The sequence below is a fragment of the Stenella coeruleoalba genome (genome assembly GCF_951394435.1).
Source record: "Stenella coeruleoalba genome assembly, chromosome: X".
NCBI lineage: Eukaryota > Metazoa > Chordata > Mammalia > Artiodactyla > Delphinidae > Stenella > Stenella coeruleoalba.
The window spans coordinates 36765642-36790508 of NC_137152.1; the positions used below are offsets into that span (position 1 = coordinate 36765642).

At 38.5% G+C, this 24867-nt stretch overlaps 1 protein-coding gene across 5 annotated transcripts in view; it reads left to right on the top strand.

Annotated features, from left to right (window-relative positions):
- The window catches only part of JADE3 (jade family PHD finger 3), a 151722-nt gene that overhangs the window by 102765 nt on the left and 24090 nt on the right, over positions 1-24867 (top strand). For all 5 annotated transcript variants that reach the window (XM_079910191.1, XM_079910188.1, XM_079910190.1 and 2 more), the window contains 2 exons: positions 17054-17244; positions 20437-20648. In XM_079910191.1, the coding sequence (XP_079766317.1) occupies positions 17054-17244; positions 20437-20648 (403 nt within the window). The remainder of the gene's footprint in view (positions 1-17053; positions 17245-20436; positions 20649-24867) is intronic.

The following is a 24867-nucleotide window of genomic DNA, read 5'->3' on the forward strand; positions in this document are numbered from 1 at the left end:
GATCTTAGTTGAGGCACACGGGATTTTCGTTGCCCCATTCAGGATCTTTAGCTGTGGCATGTGGGATCATTTAGTTGCAGTGTGCAGGCTCTTAGTGGCAGCATGTGGGATCTAGTTCCCTGACCAGGGATCAAACCCAGGCCCCCTGCATTGGGAGTGTGGAGTCTTAACCACTGGACCACCAGGGAGGTCCCTAGATACAGGTTTTTTTTATCAGATATATGATTTGCAAATCATTTCTCCCTTTCTGTGGGTTGTCTTTTCACTTCATTGATGGTGTCCTTTGAGACACAAAAGTTTTTAATTTTGATGAAGTTCAGTTTATCTATTTTTTTTCTTTTGGTTGCTTGTCCTTTTGGTGTCATATCTAAGAAATCATTGCCTAAACCAAGATCATGTAGTTTTATACCTATGTTTTCTCCTAAGAATTCTGTAGTTTTATAAAACTCTTACATTTGGGTCTTTGATCCATTTAAGTTAATTTTTGTGTACAGCATGAGATGTTAGGGGTCTAACTTCATTCTTTTGCTTGTGGATATCCATGTATCCCAGCTCCATCTGTTGAGCAGCTTCCGTTTTGAAAGCAATGGACACTGTATCCCAACCTTACCCACCTTGGTTCCACCAGGCTGCTATGAAAGAAAACACAGTTCTTGAATCACCAAGAAATCCCAGTTCCATCTTTTTAAGTCCCTTTTCACAAATATACCAAGGTGACTTTTCAAAAGTTTTTCCTACTTTGAACTGAGATGCTAATTTCTCTACTTTATGCTTCACTCTGTCCAAATACGTTACTTTTTCCCACTATATGGGAAAATACCATATATGTTCCTTTTTTATTGGTTAATTTTACAACTTTTTATGTTAGTGTTTCTTTTTTATGTCTTTGTTGGGTTTTTTTCATAGGTTACAAATTTTGTAGAAGTTAAGGAGGTGCCTGGTAAAAGTTTGGTTATTTACACTATTGAGAGTATACTTAGATAGTTTTTGAAATTAAAAGATGTAGCTTTATTCTCAAAAGCCACAAATAAAAGTATTTTCTTCTGACATAACTGCCAAATCTAAACAAATGTAAATGTTTCATAGCAAACCCTTGCAATGATTGCTTTTAGATTTAAAATAACGATAGTGTATTACCTTCATATAAAAATAAATGTTCACTAATAATTATTCAATTCTAAAAATTCTTCCTGCCTTCCAAATTTAAAAAATTGTCAGTGTGCATTAAAAGCATGATGACATTCCTTGATTTTGTGATAAATTTTTTAAAATTTATTTTATTTTGGGCTGCATTGGGTCTTTGTTGCTGCACACGGGTTTTCTCTAGTTGAGGCAATCAGGGGCTACTCTTCATTGCGGTGCGCGGGCTTCTCATTGTGGTGGCTTCTCTTGTTGCGGAGCATGGGCTCTAGGCGTATGGACTTCAGTAGTTGTGGCGCATGAGCGTAGTAGTTGCTCGTGGGCTCTAGAGTGCAGACTCAGTAGTTGTGGCACACGGGCTTAGTTGCTCCATGGCATGTGGGATACTCCTGGACCAGGGCTCAAACCCATGTCCCCTGCATTGGCAGGTGGCTTCTTAACCACTGTGCCACCAGGGAAACCTGTGCTAAATATTTTTAATAAAGAGTGTTATAGCAGTTCACAATAGCATATGAAAAGTATCAGAATGTAAAAACAAAAATCTTTTAATATATTATTTTGGGTTGACTCCTCCATGTTAGTTTTAGTAAAATTAAAACCTCATTGGTTAGTTATTTTCTACTGATGGATAGCTCTGGAGAAAATATTCTAAAATATAAATCTGTTAGAGAAATTTAAGAATGAATCTAATGCAACAAAATAGTTACTTAAGTGGAAACATACATGAAAATATTGGGAAATAATTTTTTACCGTTATGTATGTATTAGTCAGGATAGGCCAACTGCTATAACAAACATCTCCGAAAGTCTCAGCATCTTAACACAATGAAGGTTTTATTTTTTGCACATGTCTCCATCCAGTGTGGATTTGGGATGTGAGTCATCGCTGCCTGACATAGGCATTCAGGGACTCAGGCTCTTTTTATGAGTGACTCCTCTGTCTGCCAGGTCTTTTCCCACTCCCTTTTCCACCCCCAAACTTCTAAATCCAGTCTGCAGGAAAAGAAAAGGCAGTATGGAGGGTTATGCAGGTAGATTTGGAGGGGGGCTAGACTTTGAAGTAGATTATCCACACATACGCCATTAGCCAGAACTCATTCACATGGCCCACCTAACTGCAAAGGATACTGGGGAATGCAGTCTTGCTATGTGCCTAGAGGGAAAAAGAAACAGGGTTTGGTGAACACATTAGCATTTCTGTGTTACTCCTTCGTAGTGGTATTACGAACTCAAAGCTACATGAGCACAAGAACCTTACTGATTTCTTTTTTAACATTTTTATTGGAGTATAATTGCTTTAACACTGGTGTGTTAGTCTCTGCTGTATAAAAAAGTGAATCAGCTATACATATACATATATCCCCATATCCCCCTCCCTCTTGTGTCTCCCTCCCACCCTCCCTATCCCACCCCTCTAGGTGGTCACAAAGCACCGAGCTGATTTCCCTGTGCGATGCAGCTGCTTCCCACTAGCTATCTGTTTTACATTTAGTAGTGTATATATGTCAATGCCACTCTCTTACTTCATCCCAACTTACCCTTCTCCCTTCCCGTGTGCTCAAGTCCATTCTCTACATCTGCGTCTTTATTCCTGTCCTGCCCCTACATTCTTCAGAACCATATTTCTTTTCTTAGATTCCATATATGTGTTAGTATATGGTATTTGTTTTTCTCTTTCTGACTTACTTCACTCTGTATGACAGACTCTAGGTCCATCCACCTCACTACAAATAACTCAATTTCATTTCTTTTTATGGCTGAATAATATGCCATTGTATATATGTGCCACATCTTCTTTATCCATTCATCTGTTGATGGACACTTAGGTTGCTTCCATGTATTGGCTATTGTAAATAGAGCTGCAATGAACATTGTGGTACATGACTCTTTATGAATTATGTTTTTCTCAGGTTATATGCCCAGTAGTGGGATTGCTGGGTCATATGGCAGTTCTAGTTTTTAAGGAACCTCCATACAGTTCTCCATAATGGCTGTATCCATTTACATTCCCACCAGCAGTGCAAGAGGGTTCCCTTTTCTCCACACCCTCTCCAGCATTTATTGTTTGTAGATGTTTTGATGATGGCCATTCTGACCGGTGTGAGGTGACACCTCACTGGAGTTTTTATTTCATTTCTCTAATGATTAGTGATGTTGAGCATCCTTTCATGTGTTTGTTGGCAATCTGTCTATCTTCTTTGGAGAAATGTCTATTTAGGTGTTCTGCCCATTTTTGGATTGGGTTGTTTGTTTTTTTGATATTGAGCTGCATGAGCTGCTTGTATATTTTGGAGATTAATCCTTTGTCAGTTGCTTCATTTGCATATTTTCTCCCATTCTGAGGGTTGTCTTCTCATCTTGTTTATGGTTTCCTTTGCTGTGCAAAAGCTTTAAAGTTTCATTAGGTCCCACTTTATTTTTGTTTTTATTTCCATTTCTCTAAGAGGTGGGTCAAAAAGGATCTTGCTGTGATTTATGTCATAGAGTGTTCTGCCTGTGTTTTCCTCTTAAGAGTTTTATAGTGTCTGGCCTTACATTTAGGTCTTTAATCCATTTTGAGTTTATTTTTGTGTATGGTATTAGAGAGTGTTCGAATTTCATTCTTTTACCTGTAGCTGTCCCGTTTTCCCAGCACCACTTATTAAAGAGGCTGTCTTTTCTCCATTGTATATTCTTGCCTCCTTTATCAAAGATAAGGTGACCATATGTGCGTGGGTTTATCTCTGGGCTTTCTATCCTGTTCCATTGATCTATATTTCTGTTTTTGTGCCAGTACCATACTGTCTTGATTACTGTAGGTTTGTAGTATAGTCTGAAGTCTGGCAGCCTCATTCCTCTAGCTCTGTTTTTCTTTCTCAGGATTGCTTTGGCTGTTCGGGGTCTTTTGTGTTTCCATACAAAATTGTGAAATTTTTTGTTCTAGTTCTGTGAAAAATGCCAGTGGTAGTTTGATAGGGATTGCATTGAATCTGTAGATTGCTTTGGGTGGTATAGTCATTTTCACAGTGTTGATTCTTCCAGTCTAAGAACATGGCATATCTCTCCATCTGTTTGTGTCATCTTTAATTTCTTTCATCCGTGTCTTATAGTTTTCTGCATACAGGTCTTTTGTCTCCTTAGGTAGGTTTATTCTTTTTGTTGCAGTGGTAAATGGGAGTGTTTCCTTAATTTCTTTCTCAGATTTTTCATCATTAGTGTATAGGAATGTGAGAGATTTCTGTGCATTAATTTTGTATCCTGCAACTTTATCACATTCATTGATTAGCTCTAGTAGTTTTCTGGTAGAGTCTTTAGGATTCTCTATGTATAGTATCATGTCATCTGCAAACAGTAACAGCTTTACTTCTTCTTTTCTGATTTGGGTTCCTTTTATTTCTTTTTCTTCTCTGATTGCTGTGGCTAAAACTTCCAAAACTATGTTGAATAAGAGTGGTGAGAGTGGGCAACCTTGTCTTGTTCCTGATCTTAGTGGAAATAGTTTCAGTTTTTCACCATCGAGGATGATGTTGGCTGTGGATTTATCATATACTGCCTTTATTATGTTGACAAAAGCTCCCTCTATGCCTACTTTCTGGAGGGTTTTTATCATAAATGGGTGTTGAATTTTGTCAAAAGCTTTTTCTGCATCTGTTGAGGTGATCATGTGGTTTTTACCCTTTGATTTGTTAATATGGTGTATCACATTGATTGATTTGCGTATATTGAAGAATCCTTGCATTCCTGGGATAAACCCCACTTGATCATGGTATATGATCCTTTTAATGTGCTGTTGGATTCTGTTTTCTAGTATTTTGTTGAGGATTTTTGCATCTCTGTTCATCAGTGATATTGGCCTGTAGTTTTCTTTCTTTGTGACGTCTTTGTCTGGTTTTAGTATCAGGGTGATGGTGGCCTCGTAGAATGAGTTTGGGAGTGTTCCTCCCTCTGCTATATTTTGGAAGAATTTGAGAAGGATAGGTGTTAGCTCTTCTCTAAATGTTTGATAGAATTCGCCTGTGAATCCATCTGGTCCTGGGCTTTTGTTTGTTGGAAGATTTTTAATCACAGTCTCAATTTCAGTGCTTGTGATTGGTCTGTTTATATTTTCTCTTTCTTCCTGGTTCAGTCTCAGAGGAACCTTACTGATTATCGATTTATTAATTTATTTTGGTTGCGCCTGGTCTTAGTTCTGGCAGGTGGGCTCCTTGGTTGCGGCATGTTGGCTCCTTAGTTGTGACAGGTGGGCTCCTTAGTTGCGGCTTGCAGGCTCCTTTAGTTGCAGCTCAGTGGCTCCTTAGTTGTGGCATGTGAACTCTTACTTGCGGCATGCATGTGGGATCTAGTTTCCTGACCATGAATCGAGCCCAGGCCCCTTGCATTGGGAGCTCAGAGTCTTAACTGCTGTGCCACCAGGTAAGTCCCAGAACCTTACTGCTTTTATTCACCACTGTAACCCTGTAGTTGATGCTATGATCTGTACTACCCAGATTCCCATTTAGTCTTAGGACCTATCCACGTGGTCAGGATACTCTGACTTCTTACCTGGCAGCTCTGGGCTCCAAGAGTGAGTTTTCTAAGCGATGAGAAGTGGAAGGTGCCACTCCAGCAGTGGCCATTTCATCATCTCTGCCTCCTATGACTCTTCCTCAGACATGCTTGACCAGGTGGCTTGAGCAAGACCCCAGTCTGGTTATTGAGTCCAGAGAAACTGTGATTAAACACTGCTTCTCATTCCCTTTCCTCAGCCCTCAGTATTAACCTTGTAAGAATATAAATATATATTTTTCTTTTTACAAATAAGCCAATGGAGATAGTTTAGTGTTACTAACATAGTATTTATAGGCTTAAAACAAATGTACTCGTGGTGATTAAATGTAATTACTGTTATAGACTTTACCAAACCATAGTGGTTCTCAGGCAACACAAAGTAGAGAAGGAATTCCGTGTTTTTTAAAAATTATCAAAAAGGAAACTGAGAGTCAGCCTAGACACTTGTGTCCTCAACTCCTGCTTTTCCTTCCCACCCTACCTCTCATTTTTAGTCTACTTAATAGATGACATTTTTTTAAATAAATGACATTAAAAAAAATTTTTTTTAATTCTACATTCATCAGGAGGAGACAACACTAACTTTACTGCTTACACAAAACTGTCAGATCCAGAATATGAAAATGTTGGTATAAGCCAAATAAATTATTTACATACTGTTTTTTAAGCATAATTAGCTTCTGTGCCTCATTTTTTGCAATTTATGAAAATCTAGATGTTTAGCTAACTTCTTTTGGGAGCAAAGGAGGGAATAAGGGTGCCATTCTTTTTGGAAGCTATATAATTTTAAAATAATATGCAAAGTCCAATATTATGGCAAAAAAGACTGTTACTAGCTCATTTTTACTGTTGTGCTTGAACCTGGATAGAATTTTTTTTCTAAGAAATCAATGTAAATGAAGTTTGATTATCAGATTTACAAGAAATTTAAAACTACCAAAGCTTTGAAAATACTCACAAGCATTAGATTGTATATCAAACATAAAGAGAAAGTAGAGAATGGAAAAGTCTTACTAAAAATCTAGAAGCACTAGTCAAGACAACAAAAACCTCATACTCTTCAAAGCCCAAATCCCCTGAATTTTTTATGTGTAAGCATTGAACTTCAGTCTGTTTTCCCTAGGGGATTACTTGACTCTGTAGTTGAGATCAAAGGAATATTGACACTCATTTTAGGTAACAACATTTTGTTACCAAATTTAGCTGAATTCAAAGCAGTCTTGAAAATGTGCAGTTTCTTCTACAGTAAATATAAATGAATTTATGTGTGATAATCCCGCAATTATAATAATTATAATTTTGGTTAAAAAAAAAAAAGAAGTGGAAGGTGCCAGTCTTAAGGCCTGCGCTCAGAAAATGTCACAGTATTACTTCCACCATATTTTATTAGAGCAGTTGCAGAGAGCTCCCAGACTGAAGGGGAGGGAAATAGACCCTACCTCTCAACAGAAGGACTATCAAAGGATTTATGACTATCTTCAATCCATCACAATAGTAATATTTGTAATGTTTGTATTTGAGTTACTTGTCTTATTGACTACAGACAGATTAATCATTCAGCTAGAGAAACCTAAATACTAGTAAAACTAAGCACTTGCTTTTTATTTATTACCTAATTCACAAGATTGTCAAAATGCTTCAGAATTTTATTTCCTAATGAACTTACAGAAGTAATTTTGGATGTATATAAATTAATTGACCTGATTCTTGGGTGCTAAAACTGAAAAGGGGTGAAGAAAGATACAACAGAGTAGGTGGAGCAAATCCTTTTAGGGTTTTTGTTCCAGCTTTCAGGTTAGGTTTTCCTCTCTGTTCCATTATCCTTTCTGCTATTCTCTTGTCCCTTAGTTTAGGGTAGTGTAGTGCATATACGTGGTGATTGAGGGGAGGGGTACAGAGAATTCTGAAATGGAGCCAACTTGCACTGTAAGTTACAGCTTTTTAAGTAAGCCTTTTCATTACCACAAGGAATTTTTTGAAGTAAGTTCAACAAATAAAGATGATGTTAACCCCATTTCATGTTTTTTAGGTAGACCGTGGATGATTTTGATGCTCATCAATGATAAACAAGTTTCAGATAGTTTTTGTTTTGTTTCATTTTGTGTTCATTTGTATATTTAAATCAGTTTCTTTCACAGTAAGGTTCCAATGGAAGGAAAGCAACGCTTCATGTTTGGTTAAAAGGAAGCATGCATTATAAGTTATATTACACATAAGTGGTTAATGTTATATTTATCATGTATGTGTATATGATTTTTAAATTGTAGATGAATTATTGACTTACTGTAAAAACAAAAATAATCAGAATACAAATATTAACTGTATAATATATATGCTTATACAACATGTACATATGTATGTACAAATAAATGGGAACATTCTGTAACTTGCTTTTCTCACTTAACAATATATTATCATATACTTCTGAGTCATTAGTGATACTGGAAGAGAGGATGATTAGGTATCCAGAGAGGCCTAGTTCTCCTTGGAATATAAATGTTGGACTAACTGGGTTATGGAGAGCAGTACTGTCTTCACTAAACTCCCGACTCAAATATTTAACCACCAATGCAATGTTTCCACTTGGATGTCCAACAGACATCTCAGACTTATTTAAAGTGTCCCACACTGAACTAGTGATGTTCTTCCCAAACTAGTTCCACCTGTAATTTTCTACGTTTAACTAATAGCAGATTCATTCTTCCTGTTCAGTCTTTCAGGCCAAAATTCCTAGAGTCATCTTTGATTCTTCATTGCCTCATACCCCATATTCAGTATCAAAGGAGATCCCCTTGGTTCTACTTTTCAAAATATATCAGATTTCATATAGTAAGTCAAAGGAAGAATGGCCCCTAATAATAAATGGGAGCACAAGCCTGCCTCCCACTGCTATATTTTATCATCATGCTTCTCTCACCTCCCCCACTCTCCTTGCCCCATTCTTCACACACCTCCTTTCCCATTCCATTTTAGGCAGCAGCAGTCTACCATTTTGCTTTCAATTATGAGAATCAATAAAGAGCACTTTTATACACACATTTATCTTATTTAAAGTTTAAAGCAGTCTTTTGGTAGCTTTTCCAGTTACTATTGCTGTATAAATTGTTTTTCCAGTTACTGTTGCCCCCAAACTTAGCACCAAGCAACCATGTTTTTATACTTATAGGTTCTGTGGGTCAGGAATTCAGACAGGGCACAGTGGGGATGGCTAGTCTCTGTTCTACTATGTCTAGGGCCTCATCTGGGAAGACTTGGAAGTTTGGGGGTGACTCAGCGGCTGGGGGCTGGAATCATCTAAAGGCTTTCACTAACGTGTCTGCCACCTGGGCTGGGATGACATAAAGATTGCACATGACCTCTCCATTTGGTTTGGCTTCCTCATAGCATGACAACCTCAGCATAGGCAGACTCTCTACAGGCCTCAGACACAGGGGTCCACATGCACATGTTCCAGCAAAAAGATGAAGCTGTTTTCCCTTTTATGACTCAGCCTTGCAATTCTCATAGCGTCACTTCTGCTGTATCCTATTGGTGGAAACAGTCACATGCCCTTCCTGATTCAAAAGGAGGAGAAATAGACTTCACCACTTGATGGGGCAGTGGGAGAGTCACATTGTAGAAGAGCGTGTGGAATTTTTAAAATACCATCTGTCACAGAGGTTGTAATTGTCTTTTGTTTCATAAATGAGGCATGGAGTCTTGTAGAGAAGCAGAGTGGCAAGATTAACAAGGGGCATCTTGGGAAACTACTCCTAGAGATTTTATTATAAGGGCCTCCTGTTTAGTTAGCTTTTAAGGCACTTATTTCAAGCCTTTAAAAAAAATCCATGATGTTGTGGTATTTGTGCAATTTCTGTGCTATTCACAGATGATTCTGATCCACTCATTAGGAAATGAAGCATAGTCTCTACCTGTTAAATATTTAGATCAACTGAAGACACACTGAGGACTCACTGTGCATAAGACACTGGAAGAGGCTGTAGGTCGGCTTAGAGTGGTTGCAGCTTCTTTTTTTTGCCTCCTCAGTGTCAACAGGAGTGTTCACATGGGCTCGAGGTAGCTGACCTACCCTGAGGAGCAGGTGGATAGGCTTTCTTTCTATGAGGCTAAGCAGGTGTGGTTGTGGGTCCTTTCACCAAAATCAGTCATCCAGAAAGTTACTACAGCATTCGTTTACACTCAAGCATCCAAATTGAAAACTGCACTTACTACATTACTCTAACAAAATTGCTCATATCTCTAGGCTTGTGAGCTTTTGCTGATTTGTTCAGTGGTCTGGTGACAATTCAAAGAGTGTCCCTCTACCAAGTGTATAGTGGCCAGAGAAGAAAATCACTGAGGGATGATCCTGGGATTTCGTCCAGCTATAGCAATGTTATGTGTACTTGAAGATGTTAAAGCTGCATTTTACAAAACCCCAAAGTAATATTTTTTCATTTATTCTCATAGACCTTCCCTCTATCGTTACAAGAATTTCTCCTTGTGAGTGTGTATTAACCACCTTTTACCCATGCATTTCCTTGCCTTTGGTATTACTGTTTCGGCCTATAATTTTTTTTATTGTCATAGGCTCAGTCCTTAGATTCAGACCTTTAGTTCAAGATACATATGAAAGATGAGTGAGATAACATCATCATTGTTATAAATTTTGCATTGAAATATAATATACACACAGAAAGATAACTAATGTATAACTCAGTTTTCATGAATTAAATACACTTGCTTAACTGGCACCCAGATCAAGAAAGAGAACATTACCAGCACCCCAGAAGCCCTCCTTCTGCTCCTCCCCACTGACTTCCTTCACCATAGGTGACAGTTTTGCCAGTTTTTAACCTTCATACTGAGACTGGATTGTTTTGTTCATCATTATGGTTGTGAGATTCATCCATGCTATTGCATGGAGCATTTCATTAAGTTTCACTTCTGTGTCATATTCCATTGTGTGATATACCACATTTTATTTATCCATTCTGCTTTTGATAGATATTTGGGTTGCTTTCAGTTCTCAGCTATTATGAAAAATGCTAATATGGACATTTTTATACATCTTTTAGGATACATATGTGTACTTTTTTGTTAAGTATATTCCTAGGAGTGGCTTTGCTAGGTCATAAGGTATGCACATGTTCAGCCATAATATCTGCTGCCAAATAGTTTGCCAAAATGATTGTACCAATTCACACTCCCAGCAGCAGTGGTCGATTTGCTCCATTTCTTTACAAGCACTTAGTATCTTCAATTTTTGATCAGTCTTTTCAAGTTTAGCCATTCTGGCAGGTAATGGTGATTATGATTTCAGTTTGCATTTCCATGTTAACTCATGAGGTCGAGAACCGCCATCTGGATAGCCTTACTTGTGAAGTGTCTATTCAGGTTTTTTGCCCAGTTTTTAATTGACTTCTCTGTTGTTTTCTAATTGATTTGTGAAAGTTTATTATACATTGTTGATAAACACGTTTTTCAGTCTTGGAGGTTATGGCTTTTGTGTCTTATTTAAAAAATCTTTGTCTATCCCAAGGTTATAAAGATATTCCCCTTTGTTTTCTTCCAGAAGCTTAATAAACATATTAGTTTAAATCAAGAACATTTATAGTCTGCCTTGTTCCATGTAGAATTTGAGGCAATTAAGATGAATAATTAAGCAAAATATTCTTCCTTTTAGAAAAAGATAAATCTTGGAAAAACTTAGATATTCTATAATTACCTCATAAGCCATGCACCAAAAAGTGCAGCATATTTAATCTCATAGTCTCTGGAGAATTCATATGCATGTCTTGTCCTTTTCAGTTGGGTTCATTTCAGTTGGAAGCAGGCCTCTGATAGCAGCTCCCAAATTTTTAGCTTCAATTAATATTTAGAGTTCCACTTTTTTCCTCAAATACTTTCTTGTTGTTGGCTTTTTAAAACTCCATATGGTAGAAAAATTAAAATATGCAAATGTGTGTAGTTATTAACTTTATTCCACATGCATTATTTGGAATCATAAGCTTTTGGAAGAATGCTTAGGAGGAAATATTCAATCTAAAATTACAGGGTGGACTATGCCTCTGTATATATTTATGTGTATTCTTATGAATACATTTATGTTTATGAATCCTTGTACATACATAGTAACTCTAGAAGCTCCAGAAGCCTTCCAGAGAAACAATTTTCATCATTTTATGATGACACATATATCTATTTCTTTCTTTTTTATTTTTTATTTATTTATTTATTTATTTATTTTTGGCTGCGTTGGGTCTTCACTGCTGCGCGTGGGCTTTCTCTAGTTGCAGAGAGCTAGAGCGACTCTTCATTGTGGTGCGCGGACTTCTCATTGTGGTGGCTTCTCTTTGTTGCGGACCACAGGTTCTAGGCGCGCGGGCTTCAGTAGCTGTGGCATACGGAATCAGTAGTTGTGGCTCACAGGCTCTAGAGGCAGGCACAGTAGATGTGGCGCACGGGCTTAGTTGCTCCACGGCATGTGGGATCTTCCCAGACCAGGGCTCGAACCCGTGTCCCCTGCATTGGCAGGTGGATTCTTAACCACTGCGCCACCAGGGAAGTCCCTTTCTCTTTTTTATTATAATTTTTTAACATCTTTATTGGAGTATAATTGCTTTACAATGGTGTGTTAGTTTCTGTTTTATAACAAAGTGAATCAGCTATACAAATACATATATCCCCATATCTCCTCCCTCTTGAATCTCCCTCCCACCCTCCCTATCCCACCCCTCTAGGGGGTCACAAAGCACTGAGCTGATCTCCCTGTGCTATACGGCTGCTTCCCACTAGCTATCTGTTTTACATTTGGTAGTATACGTAAGTCTATGCCACTCTCTCACTTCATCCCAGCTTACCCTTCCCCCTCCCCACGTCTTCACGTCCATTTTCTACGTCTGCATCTTTATTCCTGTCCTGCCCCTAGGTTCTTCAGAATCTTTTTTCTTTCTTTTTCTTTTTTTAGGTTCCATATATATGTGTTAGCATATGGTATTTGTTTTTCTCTTTATGACTTACTTCACTCTGTATGACAGACTCTAGGTCCATCCACCTCACTACGAATAACTCAATTTCGTTTCTTTTCATGGCTGAGTAATATTCCATTGTATATATGTGCCACATCTTCTTTATCCATTCATCTGTCGATGGACACTTAGGTTGCTTCCATGTATTGGCTATTGTAAATAGAGCTGCAATGAACATTGTGGTACATGACTCTTTATGAATTATGTTTTTCTCAGGTTATATGCCCAGTAGTGGGATTGCTGGGTCATATGGCAGTTCTAGTTTTTAAGGAACCTCCATACAGTTCTCCATAATGGCTGTATCCATTTACATTCCCACCAGCAGTGCAAGAGGGTTCCCTTTTCTTCACACCCTCTCCAGCATTTATTGTTTGTAGATTTTTTGATGATGGCCATTCTGACTGGTGTGAGATGATATCTCATTGTAGTTTTGATTTGCATTTCTCTAATGGTTAGTGATGTTGAGCATTCTTTCATGTGTTTGTTGGCAATCTGTATATCTTCTCTGGAGAAATGTCTAGTTAGGTCTTCTGCCCATTTTTGGATTGGCTTGTTTGTTTTTTTTGATATTGAGCTGCATGAGCTGCTTGTATATTTTGGAGATTAATCCTTTGTCAGTTGCTTCATTTGCAAATATTTTCTCCAATTCTGAGGGTTGTCTTTTTGTCCTGTTTATGGTTTCCTTTGCTGTGCAAATTTTTTGAAGTTTCATTAGGTCCCATTTGTTTATTTTTGCTTTTATTTCCATTTCTCTAGGAGGTGGGTCAAAAAGGATCTTGCTGTGATTTATGTCATAGAGTGTTCTACCTATGTTTTCCTCTAAGAGTTTGATAGTGTCTGGCCTTACATTTAGGTCTCTAATCCATTTTGAGTTTATTTTTGTGTATGGTATTAGGGAGTGTTCTAATTTCATTCTTTTACCTGTAGCTGTCCCGTTTTCCCAGCACCACTTATTGAAGAGGCTGTCTTTTCTCCACTGTATATTTTTGCCTCCTTTATCAAAGATAAGGTGACCATAGATGCGTGGGTGTATCTCTGGGCTTTCTATACTCTTCCATTGATCTATATGTCTGTTTTTGTGCCAGTACCATACTGTCTTGATTACTGTAGCTTTGTAGTATAGTCTGAAGTCTGGCAGCCTGATCCCTCCAGCTCTGTTTTTCTATCTCAAGATTGCTTTGGCTGTTTGGGGTCTTTTGTGTTTCCATACACAATTGTGAAATTTTTTGTTCTAGTTCTGTGAAAAATGCCAGTGGTAGTTTGATAGGGATTGCATTGAATCTGTAGACTGCTTTGGGTGGTATAGTCATTTTCACAATGTTGATTCTTCCAATCCAAGAACATGGTATATCTCTCCATCTATTTGTATCATCTTTAATTTCTTTCATCCATGTCTTATAGTTTTCGGCATACAGGTCTTTTGTCTCCTTAGGTAGGTTTATTCCTAGGTTTTTTATTCTTTTTGTTGCAGTGGTAAATGGGAGTGTTTCCTTAATTTCTTTTTTCAGATTTTTCAACATTAGTATATAGGAATGTGAGAGATTTCTGTGCATTAATTTTGTATCCTGCAACTTTATCACATTCATTGATTAGCTCTAGTAGTTTTCTGGTAGAGTCTTTAGTGTTCTCTATGTTTAGTATCATGTCATCTGCAAACAGTGACAGCTTTACTTCTTCTTTTCTGATTTGGATTCCTTTTATTTCTTTTTCTTCTCTGATGGCTGTGGCTAAAACTTGCAAATCTATGTTGAATAAGAGTGGTGAGAGTGGGCAACCTTGTCTTGTTCCTGATCTTAGTGGAAATGGTTTCAGTTTTTCACCATTGAGGATGATGTTGGCTGTGGGTTTGTCATATATGGCCTTTATTATGTTGAGGAAAGTTCCCTCTATGCCTACTTTCTGCAGGGTTTTTATCATAAATCGGTGTTGAAATTTGTCGAAAGCTTTTTCTGCATCTGTTGAGATGATCATATGGTTTTTTTCCTTCGATTTCTTAATATGGTGTATCACATTGATTGATTTGCATATATTAAAGAATCCTTGCATTCCTGGGATAAACCCCACTTGATCATGGTATATGATCCTTTTAATGTGCTGTTGGATTCTGTTTGCTAGTATTTTGTTGAGGATTTTTGCATCTCTGTTCATCAGTGATATTGGCCTGTAGTTTTCTTTCTTTATGATGTCTTTGTCTGGTTTAGGTATCAGGGTGATGGTAGCCTCGTAGAATGAGTTTGGGAGTGTTCCTCCCTCTGCTATATTTTGGAAGAGTTTGAGAAGGATAGGTGTTCGCTCTTCTCTAAATGTTTGCCAGAATTCACCTGTGAAGCCATCTGGTCCTGGGCTTTTGTTTGTTGGAAGATTTTTTTTTTTTTTTTTTTTTTGCGGTACGCGGGCCTCTCACCGCCGCGGTCTCTCCCGCTGCGGAGCACAGGCTCTGGACGCGCAGGCTCAGCGGCCATGGCCCACGGGCCCAGCCGCTCCGCAGCATGTGGGATCCCCCCGGACCGGGGCACGAACCCGTGTCCCCTGCATCGGCAGGCGGACGCTCAACCACTGCGCCACCAGGGAAGCCCTGTTGGAAGATTTTTAATCGCAGTCTCAGTTTCAGTGCTTGTGATCGGTCTGTTTATATTTTCTATTTCTTCCTGGTTCAGTCTTGACAGGTTGTGCTTTTCTAAGAATGTGTGCATTTCTTCCAGGTTGTCCATTTTATTGGCATAGAGTTGCTTGTAGTAATCTGTCATGATCCTTTGTATTTCTGCAGTGTCAGTTGTTACTTCTCCCTTTTCATTTCTAATTCTACTGATTTGAGTCCTTTCCCTTTTTTCTTGATGAGTCTGGCTAATGGTTTATCAATTTTGTTTATCTTCTCAAAGAACCAGCTTTTAGTTTTATTGATCTTAGGTATTGTTTCCTTCATTTCTTTTTCATTTATTTCTGATCTGATCTTTATGATTTCTTTCCTTCTGCTAACTTTGGGGAAGTTTTGTTCTTCTTTCTCTCATTTCTTTAGGTGTAAGGTTAGGTTGTTTATTTGAGATGTTTCTTGTTTCTTGAGGTAGAATTGTATTGCTGTAAACTTCCGTCTTAGCACTGCTTTTGCTGCATCCCATAGGTTTTGGGTTGTTGTGTTTTCATTGTCATTTGTTTCTAGGTATTTTTTGATTTCCTCTCGGATTACCCCCTTTCTCTCTTTTTTAGATGGCCTACCCTGTTCTTTAAAATTTCCAGGGACTAATAATTCAGATTTCGTCTTGGTTACATTTTCTGATGCTTCATGTACTATCTAGAACATTCATTGTAGAACGAGTCATTGGTATGAGAAATTTCTGTTTCTTCCCTTGCTTGGTTTCCTTGCCTTGGGCTCTTAAGTGTCAGGAGGGGTTTGGGAAAATAATGGGTTTGCTCAGACCTGCTAGATAATTTGGTGGAAGAATGGGAATCTTTCATAACACTGGCTTTTTTTTTTTTTTTTTTTTTTTGCTGTACGCGGGCCTCTCACTGTTGTGGCCTCTCCCATTGTGGAGCACAGGCTCCAGACGCGCAGGCTCAGCGGCCATGGCTCACGGGCCCAGCCGCTCCGCGGCATGTGGGATCTTCCCGGACTGGGGCATGAACCCGTGTCCCCTGCATCAGCAGGCGGACTCTCAACCACCGTGCCACCAGGGAAGCCCGACATTGGCATTATTGATCATCTGTTTTTTACTATACACTTTACTAAGCACTTTATGTATTTTATTTCATATAATCATCATAATAACCCTATAAGTTTGATACTATTATATCATAATTTATGATTATCGTCCTTTTTAGCTGAGAAAACTGAACTTTGTAGACATTAAGTAATTGCCCAAGATCACCATGCGAGTGAGTGGCAGTAAAAGACTGGTTTGTGTGAGTCTATAGCCTATACTCTTTACCACCATCCAGTATGGCCTCCATGGTAGAAAATCATGAGTTTAGCTAAACTATATCTTTGGTATGTAATCCGGCTGTGCCTTTGTACAGGTATCACCCCTTCTTCTGATTCCCCTTCTAAATAAATGTGGTGGCCATTGCACCAAGAATGCACAATGCAATATTTTATTAGAAGGAATGGAAGTAAGGGCCTAGGAGCCAAAAGCGTAAATGAAACATTTTATTAGCAGTCAGAGTATTCACAGCAAATAACAAAGCTGGATTTGTACAACCATTTACTTTCTAGAAAGGGATCTGTCATGCCTCTCATTTGGCGGAGCAGGGGATCTCCCCAGGGTGGGAAGGGAGAACATTCAGCTCCACTGTATGGCCTGAGTGCTATTGGGCCCATCCAGTCAGTGCCTGGAATCTGTCATTTGTTGATTGTTATCAGTGTCTTTCTTTTGCTTTTCTAGGATTGTAGCCGACAAGGTAAAGGAGGTCCTATTTATCCGACCCCGGAAGTACATCCACTGCTCCAGCCCAGAGACTGCAGAGCCTGGCTACATCAACATCATGGAGCTGGCGGCATCTGTGTGCCGCTATGACCTAGATGACATGGACATCTTCTGGCTCCAGGAACTCAATGAAGACCTCGCAGAAATGGGTAAGTTGTTTCCTCACAAGTAACTTGTTCCTTGACTTGATTTGTGATTTTTTAAAAAAGGTGTCAGGACCATTTTAACTTGCTTTCATTTTGTGGCTTCCTTTCTTTTCTGGACTCTTCATTTATTTTTCTCTTTAATCTTAATCTTAATGAGGCATTTCCTGAAATGCATAAATATATTGAAGTAGAGCAGTAACATTTAAATCTGACCTTGTCTTTCCCTGTTCATGGTGAATATCACAGATCAGGGATGGCATGTAGGTTTCACAAGGCCATTTCCCAGTTCTGAGTGTGAGATTGGTCATGGCTGATTGGACTTCTGGTTGAGAAGGATTCTGAGACTGGTTGCTCGTTCGGCCCTGAAAAGTACCATGATCAGTGAGCAGGGCCAAGGGTAGTGGCACCTCTGACATCTCCACCTGATGGAGAGAAACTGCAACTTTAGCATTAGGCAGCAGCACTGCAACTGACAGGTTGATGTGACCAGGATGCCTTAATGTAGGACTTGTATTTTGCTGCCTGGAAGAAGAATGGCAGGCCTAGGGCAAAACATCCCCAAAGCAGTTCTTAGCTACCTACAGTGAGTTCTAGAGTTGTCATGCTACGCTCAAAAAATAGAATAGAATGAAGCAAAAACAAGCAAATAAAAAACCTCGTAGTAAACATAGTAGTAATTTTAAAGTAAACGTGTGCCATACAGTACCATACCGGCAATGCTCAGAAATCCTAGGCTGAAAGGAAACTCACCTTATACTTACACACAGTTCTTTTTGACCTGTTTTCAGTCTAAACAGTGTTTAGGTCCAAGTGGTCCTGTGAAACTGGGTGGTTTTTAACTCTCTGTATGAGATATGGTAAAGGATACATTTGATTTTGTTTTTGTTTGAATCACATTTGTTCATTGTTAGTACAACAAGGATCAGTGGTTTTCCTTTTCTTCCCTTTTTTTTCTTTCTTTCTTTTGAGGTTGGTATCTGAATGCATGTGAATACAAAATTAAAATTATACTAAATCCAGTTTGGCATGGTGGTGATAGTTACTCTGCCAGTAACCAATACTAACTCCTTGCTTTTTAAAACATTTTGTTTTATGTCTTCTCTTGTTCTGCCTTCTAAGAGGAAGGAGAGGGGTCAAAAAAATTTAGGGTCGGAACCACAAAGAGAAGGGAATAAAAGACTGACAGAAAGGGAAAATGAGAGTATGAGGGCATAATCAAGTGGATCGATGGCTCAATGTACAGTTGTGTTTATGAACCATACAACATCCATATACACTATAGTCATTACAGTGCTGCCTTCAACATGACACTGCCTTGTAACAAAGTCCCTTTGGTATTTTGCAGTTAATTCCCTTTGGATGAGTTTTTTTTTAAATAAGCTTTCAAAAAAATTTTTGAAATAGTTTTAGCTTTCAAGAAAAGTTGCAGTTTTAATACAGTTACCATATACGCCTCACGCAGTTTGTTTCATCTAATGTTAACATCTCACTTTACCATGATACATCTGTCAAAGCTAAGAAAACAGCACAGGTACAGTACTATTAGCTAAGTTCCAGACTTTATTGGAATTTCACCAGTTTTTCCACTAATGACCTTTTTCTGTTCCAGGATCCCGTCCAGGATACCACATTGCATTTAGGCTTGGATGAGTTTTAAAAAGATGATTACCTTATCTCCAGCATTCCTTTAGAGTGAATGATATTGTAGTAAGGTTTTAAGAGCTTAAAATAAACTTTCAAAAACAATATTATCTTAAGCATGTTTTTTATTCAGATTAAGGAATTCTAAAAGTTGAGTGCTTACTGCATACCAGTCACTATACTAAGCAATGTATGAACATGATCTCATCTCTGCCTCACAAGAAATCAATGAGTTTGGTATTATTATCCTTATTTTTATAGATAAGGAAGCTAAGCCCTAAAGAGGGTAAATAACTTGTCAAAGCTTATATAACCAATGTGAGGTCAAGTTGGAATTTGAATCCAAGTGCTCTTATAACCAGACACTATACTCCTTCACTCCAGGGGAAAAAAAAGTGTAATTTGTCTTGGCTGGAAAAATTAAACATACTACCTGAGTAGTTTTTGGTTTCATAAGTAGCAACAACATTGAAAAGGTAGTTTATGTGGAATTCCAAAGTTCCTTAGGATCTTATATTGCAGATGAAGTGGTATATTTGGATAAATTTGTTTTGGATCACTTTGAGAAGTACTCCTGAGTTTATAAGCTGTTAGAATAAATATATGTGTGCTCTCACAAAATCATCAGTCCCCCTAAGAAGAAAAATGTTTAGTTGTTACCAATAGCCATCATATGAATCTTTTAGTTGAGTTATTATGTATAGAAGGCTAAGAAAAATTAAAAGTATAGAAGGAAAAGGAATCAAGAGGCAAAAAAGGTAATTTCAGAATTTGCAGTTAGACCTTTATGAATGCTAATAAGTTTACTTTATATTTTAGTTTGTCATTAGAAAATATTATTGGATTTTCTAAAAGTCAGGTTTGAAAAACAAATAACAAATATTTCATATGTATAATCACATATACAGTACCTAGAATTTTCTTTTATGGCTTAATACCTTTTTGTATGAAATTTTCCTTGTGTAACCATTAGATGTGCTCATTGGAACTAATTTGCTAAGAATGAATTGTTATTTATATCCAAATAGTTATATGATTCTAATTATTTTATTATACTATAAAGTGTTCAAGATTACAAAGTCCAATGAAAGTCCTCCCTCAGTGGGAATAAGAGAAAACAGATTCGGGGGAGTTCCCTGGTTGCCTAGTGGTTAGGATTCCGGGCTTTCCAGGTTCAATCCCTGTTCAGTGAACTGAGATCCTACAAACCTCATGGTGCAGCCACAAAAAAGAGAGAGAGAGAGAGAGAGAGAAACAGATTTAGGAGGAGACTGGCTAGGATTTGGACAGAAAATTGAAAGGGTCAGTATATATAACTTACAAAGAATATGGTGAAATGTATTTCTCCTTTCATGTGTCAAACACTAATATGTGATGATAGGTAAATTTTAGAATAGCTCTAGTAAAAGATTCTTTAAAATCTGGTTGTTTTAGATCAGGGAAGAGATGGTTTTATCCTTTAGAATCTCCCCACCCCTGCACCGGGCTCACAGTAGGTGATTTGGGAATGACAGCTGACTGATGGGTTGATTGATTGTTTGTATTTCTGTGCAGGTTGTGGGCCAGTTGATGAGAATCTTATGGAAAAGACAGTAGAAGTCCTGGAACGCCATTGCCATGAAAATATGAACCATGCTATTGAGACAGAGGAAGGGCTAGGCATAGAGTATGATGAAGATGTGATCTGTGATGTGTGCCGGTCTCCAGACAGTGAAGAAGGGAATGATATGGTGTTCTGTGATAAGTGTAACATCTGTGTGCATCAGGTTAGTGAGAGTGGAGACCGCCACCTCCCCACGGTCAGCCTTTCTGAAGTTCAGTGATCATCTCCAGCACCCATATCTGGGTAGCAGCTTGCATTTAAGGGTGAAAATAAGGATTTGGCCTGGCTGTTCTCCAGTAATTCCTTTAGAAATAATACTTCTTATGATCCCCAAGGTGACTTATTAACTTTACTCCAGGGGGCTAAACCCAGGTCTTTATTGTGTATCTTCATGCCCATGCCATTGAGATTGCCTTGTTCGATACTTTTACAGTCCCCTGGGGAGTCTCCTTGCTACCTGCCTGGGAGTCTCTCCTCTGCCTTGGAGTCCCTGTTATATCATCAGGTTACACCCATGGTCAGTAACCTTGGGGAGTTTACACTTCCTACAGCTGGAAGTCGGGACTCCTCATCCTGGCACCCAGAGCCCTCCTCTGTCTCCCAAATATACCACTCCCAGGAAACTAGGTCTACTCCATTTTTAAACATCATAGAATTTTAGGATTGTAAAAAACCGTCCCACTCCTTAATTTTACAGATAATACCAGGAGAGGTGAAGTGACTTTACCCAACCTCTTATAGCTAGTTGTCATTCTTTCTCTACCACACTACTTTTTTAAATTAATAGTAATGATGATGGTGATATCCACATTCTTTTCAGCTCTTTCCTTTTCTTCCCCCACAAGCCCTATGCTCTAGCAAAATAAGGTTACTCAGTGGGGCAGTGATGAATATTCCTGATGCTGTCCTGTCTCCATGTTTCAGCCACACCAATTTAAAATGCCTTCTCCCACCTCCGGCTAACAAAACTTTACATATCTTTCAAGATCTAGTTCGAATCCTTTCTTGAACTCCCTTACCCTAAGTGATTTTTCACTCTTCTGAACCTGTTGTGTGTTTCATTCATTTCATTAATTTATCTAGTAAATAGGTATGCAACACCATCCATGTTCCAGGACTGTGCTGCATGCTGAAGATACAGTGATGAAGAGGCAGACATGGTCTTTGCCCCCAGGGAGATCAGAATCTGGTGTAGGGTCTACAAGGAAACTGCCCATTTAGCATAGTATGCCAAGTGTTTTTGTAGATTGAAGTCCATGCTGCTGTGGAAGTGCATGGGAGGGATGGGGGTCAGGGATACCATCCAGAAGGTGGCATCCAAGCTGAATCTTAATGGCCAAAGGGAAGTGCCAGAAAAAAACAGCAGCGTGTGTTCAGGCAGAGAGGAGAACATGTTCAGGTGGGGTAGTGAGAGTAGGCAAAGTATGTTAGAAGCAACTCTGAGCTGTTCAGAACTGTGGAGAGTGGTGGGGTCGAGTAGGGAATGCATGGAGAGTGAGGGTAGAGAGGGATACAGGGGACAAATGTGAAGGGCCTTCTCTGACAAACTAAGGAACTTCGGTTTTGTCCTGTCAACCCTGAAGGATATGATTTGTAATTTAGAAGGATCATCCTGACTACAAAGATATTAAAATGATTAGATAATACAGGAGATAGAGAGAAACCAGGACTTAAGACTTTATTTTAGTTCCATGGGCCACCTAACCTAACCCTCTGTATTAAAAGGTACTCAGAATATTCTGTGATCAGTTGGGTCTCTTTCTTCCTTTTACTTGTATCCTTTTAGAGTGAATTTTGAAAATGTATATTCACTCTACCAGTTACTGGCATTTATGTCTCACCTTTAGTGACAGAGAAAATCTTTACTACTTAAGTACGAACTTAAATATCTGACAGTACAGGTCCACAGTCCCTTCTATGCATTTCCAAAATTTTAAAGCTCTGAAAACTACAAGTTTTTACCGAAGTTTGGCACCAAAACTGATTTGAGGGCAGTAGCAGAACTCACCCCGTATGAGGCTATTTGTAGTCTTTATTCCATTTTGTGAAAATACTCATATATTTTGTTAGAGAAATATTAATGTATTTGATTATATGGCACTGCCCTGGTCCCATAGGTAATATGCCATGTATATACTGTATCACTTTCCTAAGATATGAACAATTCTGAATTTCCTGATGTTTCTTACCCTAGAGTTTTCAGATAAATGATTGTGGATCTTTAGTAGAATTGAAGGTAATAGTACTGAGGTCATCTGTATATATTTTCTGTATTTGTCCTTCACAGTTGGGACAAAATATTAATGAATTACTTCCAGGTTCTTTAACTAACAAAATGAAATGTAGCATAATAATTCTCCTTAAAGATATTTTGCTTTGAAAACATATCCAGTAATGACTATAAATGGTGCCCTTTCCTCACATAGAAAGAAATGACAATAACACCTGACCAGGCCTTGCAGAATATAAGCTGGTATGTGTTAAAGCTGGACGTTGATGCCACATAAAGTTTCATATAAAAGAGAATTCTTCCGAAGTGAGTAGGTTCACTTGAATTCTAAAGAGATACTTAGGTTAGAGCTCCCTCTGTTGACTGAAAAGTGACTTTAAATGATTTGGAAGATTTGGTTTACTCAACAGAATTGGGGACATGTTGACAATTATATTTATTAAACATAATTTTTCTTCTTTAACTACCATATTATATCAACTGTTTGTTCCTCTGTGACTATAATACACTTACGGTCCGTACTTTAGAAGAGAGGTTTATTTTACATCAATAGATGTTGGATTTTAATAATTAAATTTTTTCATGAAAAACTGTGAAAATTGGGACCATTCCAAGGCCCTTAATGTATTCCATTTTCTGCTTCTTAGCCCATGTATTGAACACTCAAACTGAGGCCTAAATTAATTTGCCTGAAGGTACATGCTCATAGTTTTTATACCTGTCATATATATAATGTTTAGCACTAAATTTATTAACCCCTTGAAATTATATGTAAAACATATGTTCGTGCATGTGTGCAGTTTTTTTAAAAAAATGCAGTCCAGCCTTCGTCATTTTGTGGTCTAGAAAAAGTTGAGAGCCACTACAACACTACAATGAAATACAAGCTTCTATGATCTTATGACCAGGAATAAGTCTACAGAAGAGCTCAGTAAATGATTTTCTACCCAATAAAATGGCCAGGTGATAAAGGGTATTGCTAGAACCAGCTTCTGGTTTTTCTTCTGCTGGTCTGAAAGAGGCTCTGTTTTAGGGAGAAAGCTTGCTTTCATTTCCTTGCAGACTTTCTGAATCTCAGAGAAAGAAAAAGCTTTGAAGGTTAGGGACCTTATAAAATGATGCCCTGCTTTTGTGACAGCAGCCTAGTTGGAATCCAGCTTCAGTTGTTGAGTGAAATTTATTTGTTCTACCAAACCACCTACTAAAGCTCAGCGTAGAGAACCTTCCAGATAAATTGATGGTAAAGGACCTACCCCCAGTGACCTTACAGTATCACTGAGGAGATGAAACATAACAGTTAAAGTAGAGAAGCATACATGATGTCAACTAAGTACCTGGTGAGGGAAACGACGTTGAGTGGAGGGTGGGAGTCAGGAAGTGGAGCAGACACAGGGGCTACAGTGATCTGAGAATTGAGGTGAAGAACAGCAGGCTTTTTCTTTGAAGGGCCAGATAGTAAATATTTTAGACTTTGAGGACCACATATAGTCCCTGTTACATATTCTTCTTTCTTTTAACATCCCTTTAAAAATATGGAAACCATTCTTAGCTTGTTGGCCTTACAAAACACGTCTCAAGAAGTAGGCCCCTGGTTTTAGATGGGGTTGGGGGTGGGAGCAGAAGGGGTTTTTAGAGGGTTTATTGCTGTGCAATGGTATGAAGTCTTTGTTTTAGTAAGAAGAATATGGCAGCCAAATAGAAGAAGGATTGAAGGTATGAAGGGAGAGGAAGAGAATTTAGAAATAAATCAATCCAGGCATGACTTGTTTGGAGCAGTTGTGGTGGGGATGGAGAGGAAGGTCAGAGTCTAGTGACCACTCCGTAGGGATTAGTAGCAAGCCCAAGGGACAGTAGATGAAGGAAAGTGGATAATAAGAGTCAAGGAATTTGGATCTGGAAGCTGCGAAGCATGGTGGTGATATGGATAGAGAGAGTTTGGAAAGGGGGCCAGTTGCGGGGGTAACATGATGGTGACTGTTGGAACTGGAATCTGAGGTGTGGGTGAACTTTCTGGGGCAGGCACAGACTTTGAAGCTGCGGTGGTGAATCAGTCAGTAGTGAAGGTATGCTAGGCCACATGGGGAGCCAGGTGACCCCCAGCTATAGTCTCTAATGGTGAGAGTAGAGCAGTAAGGGGGGAAGGATGGGCGAA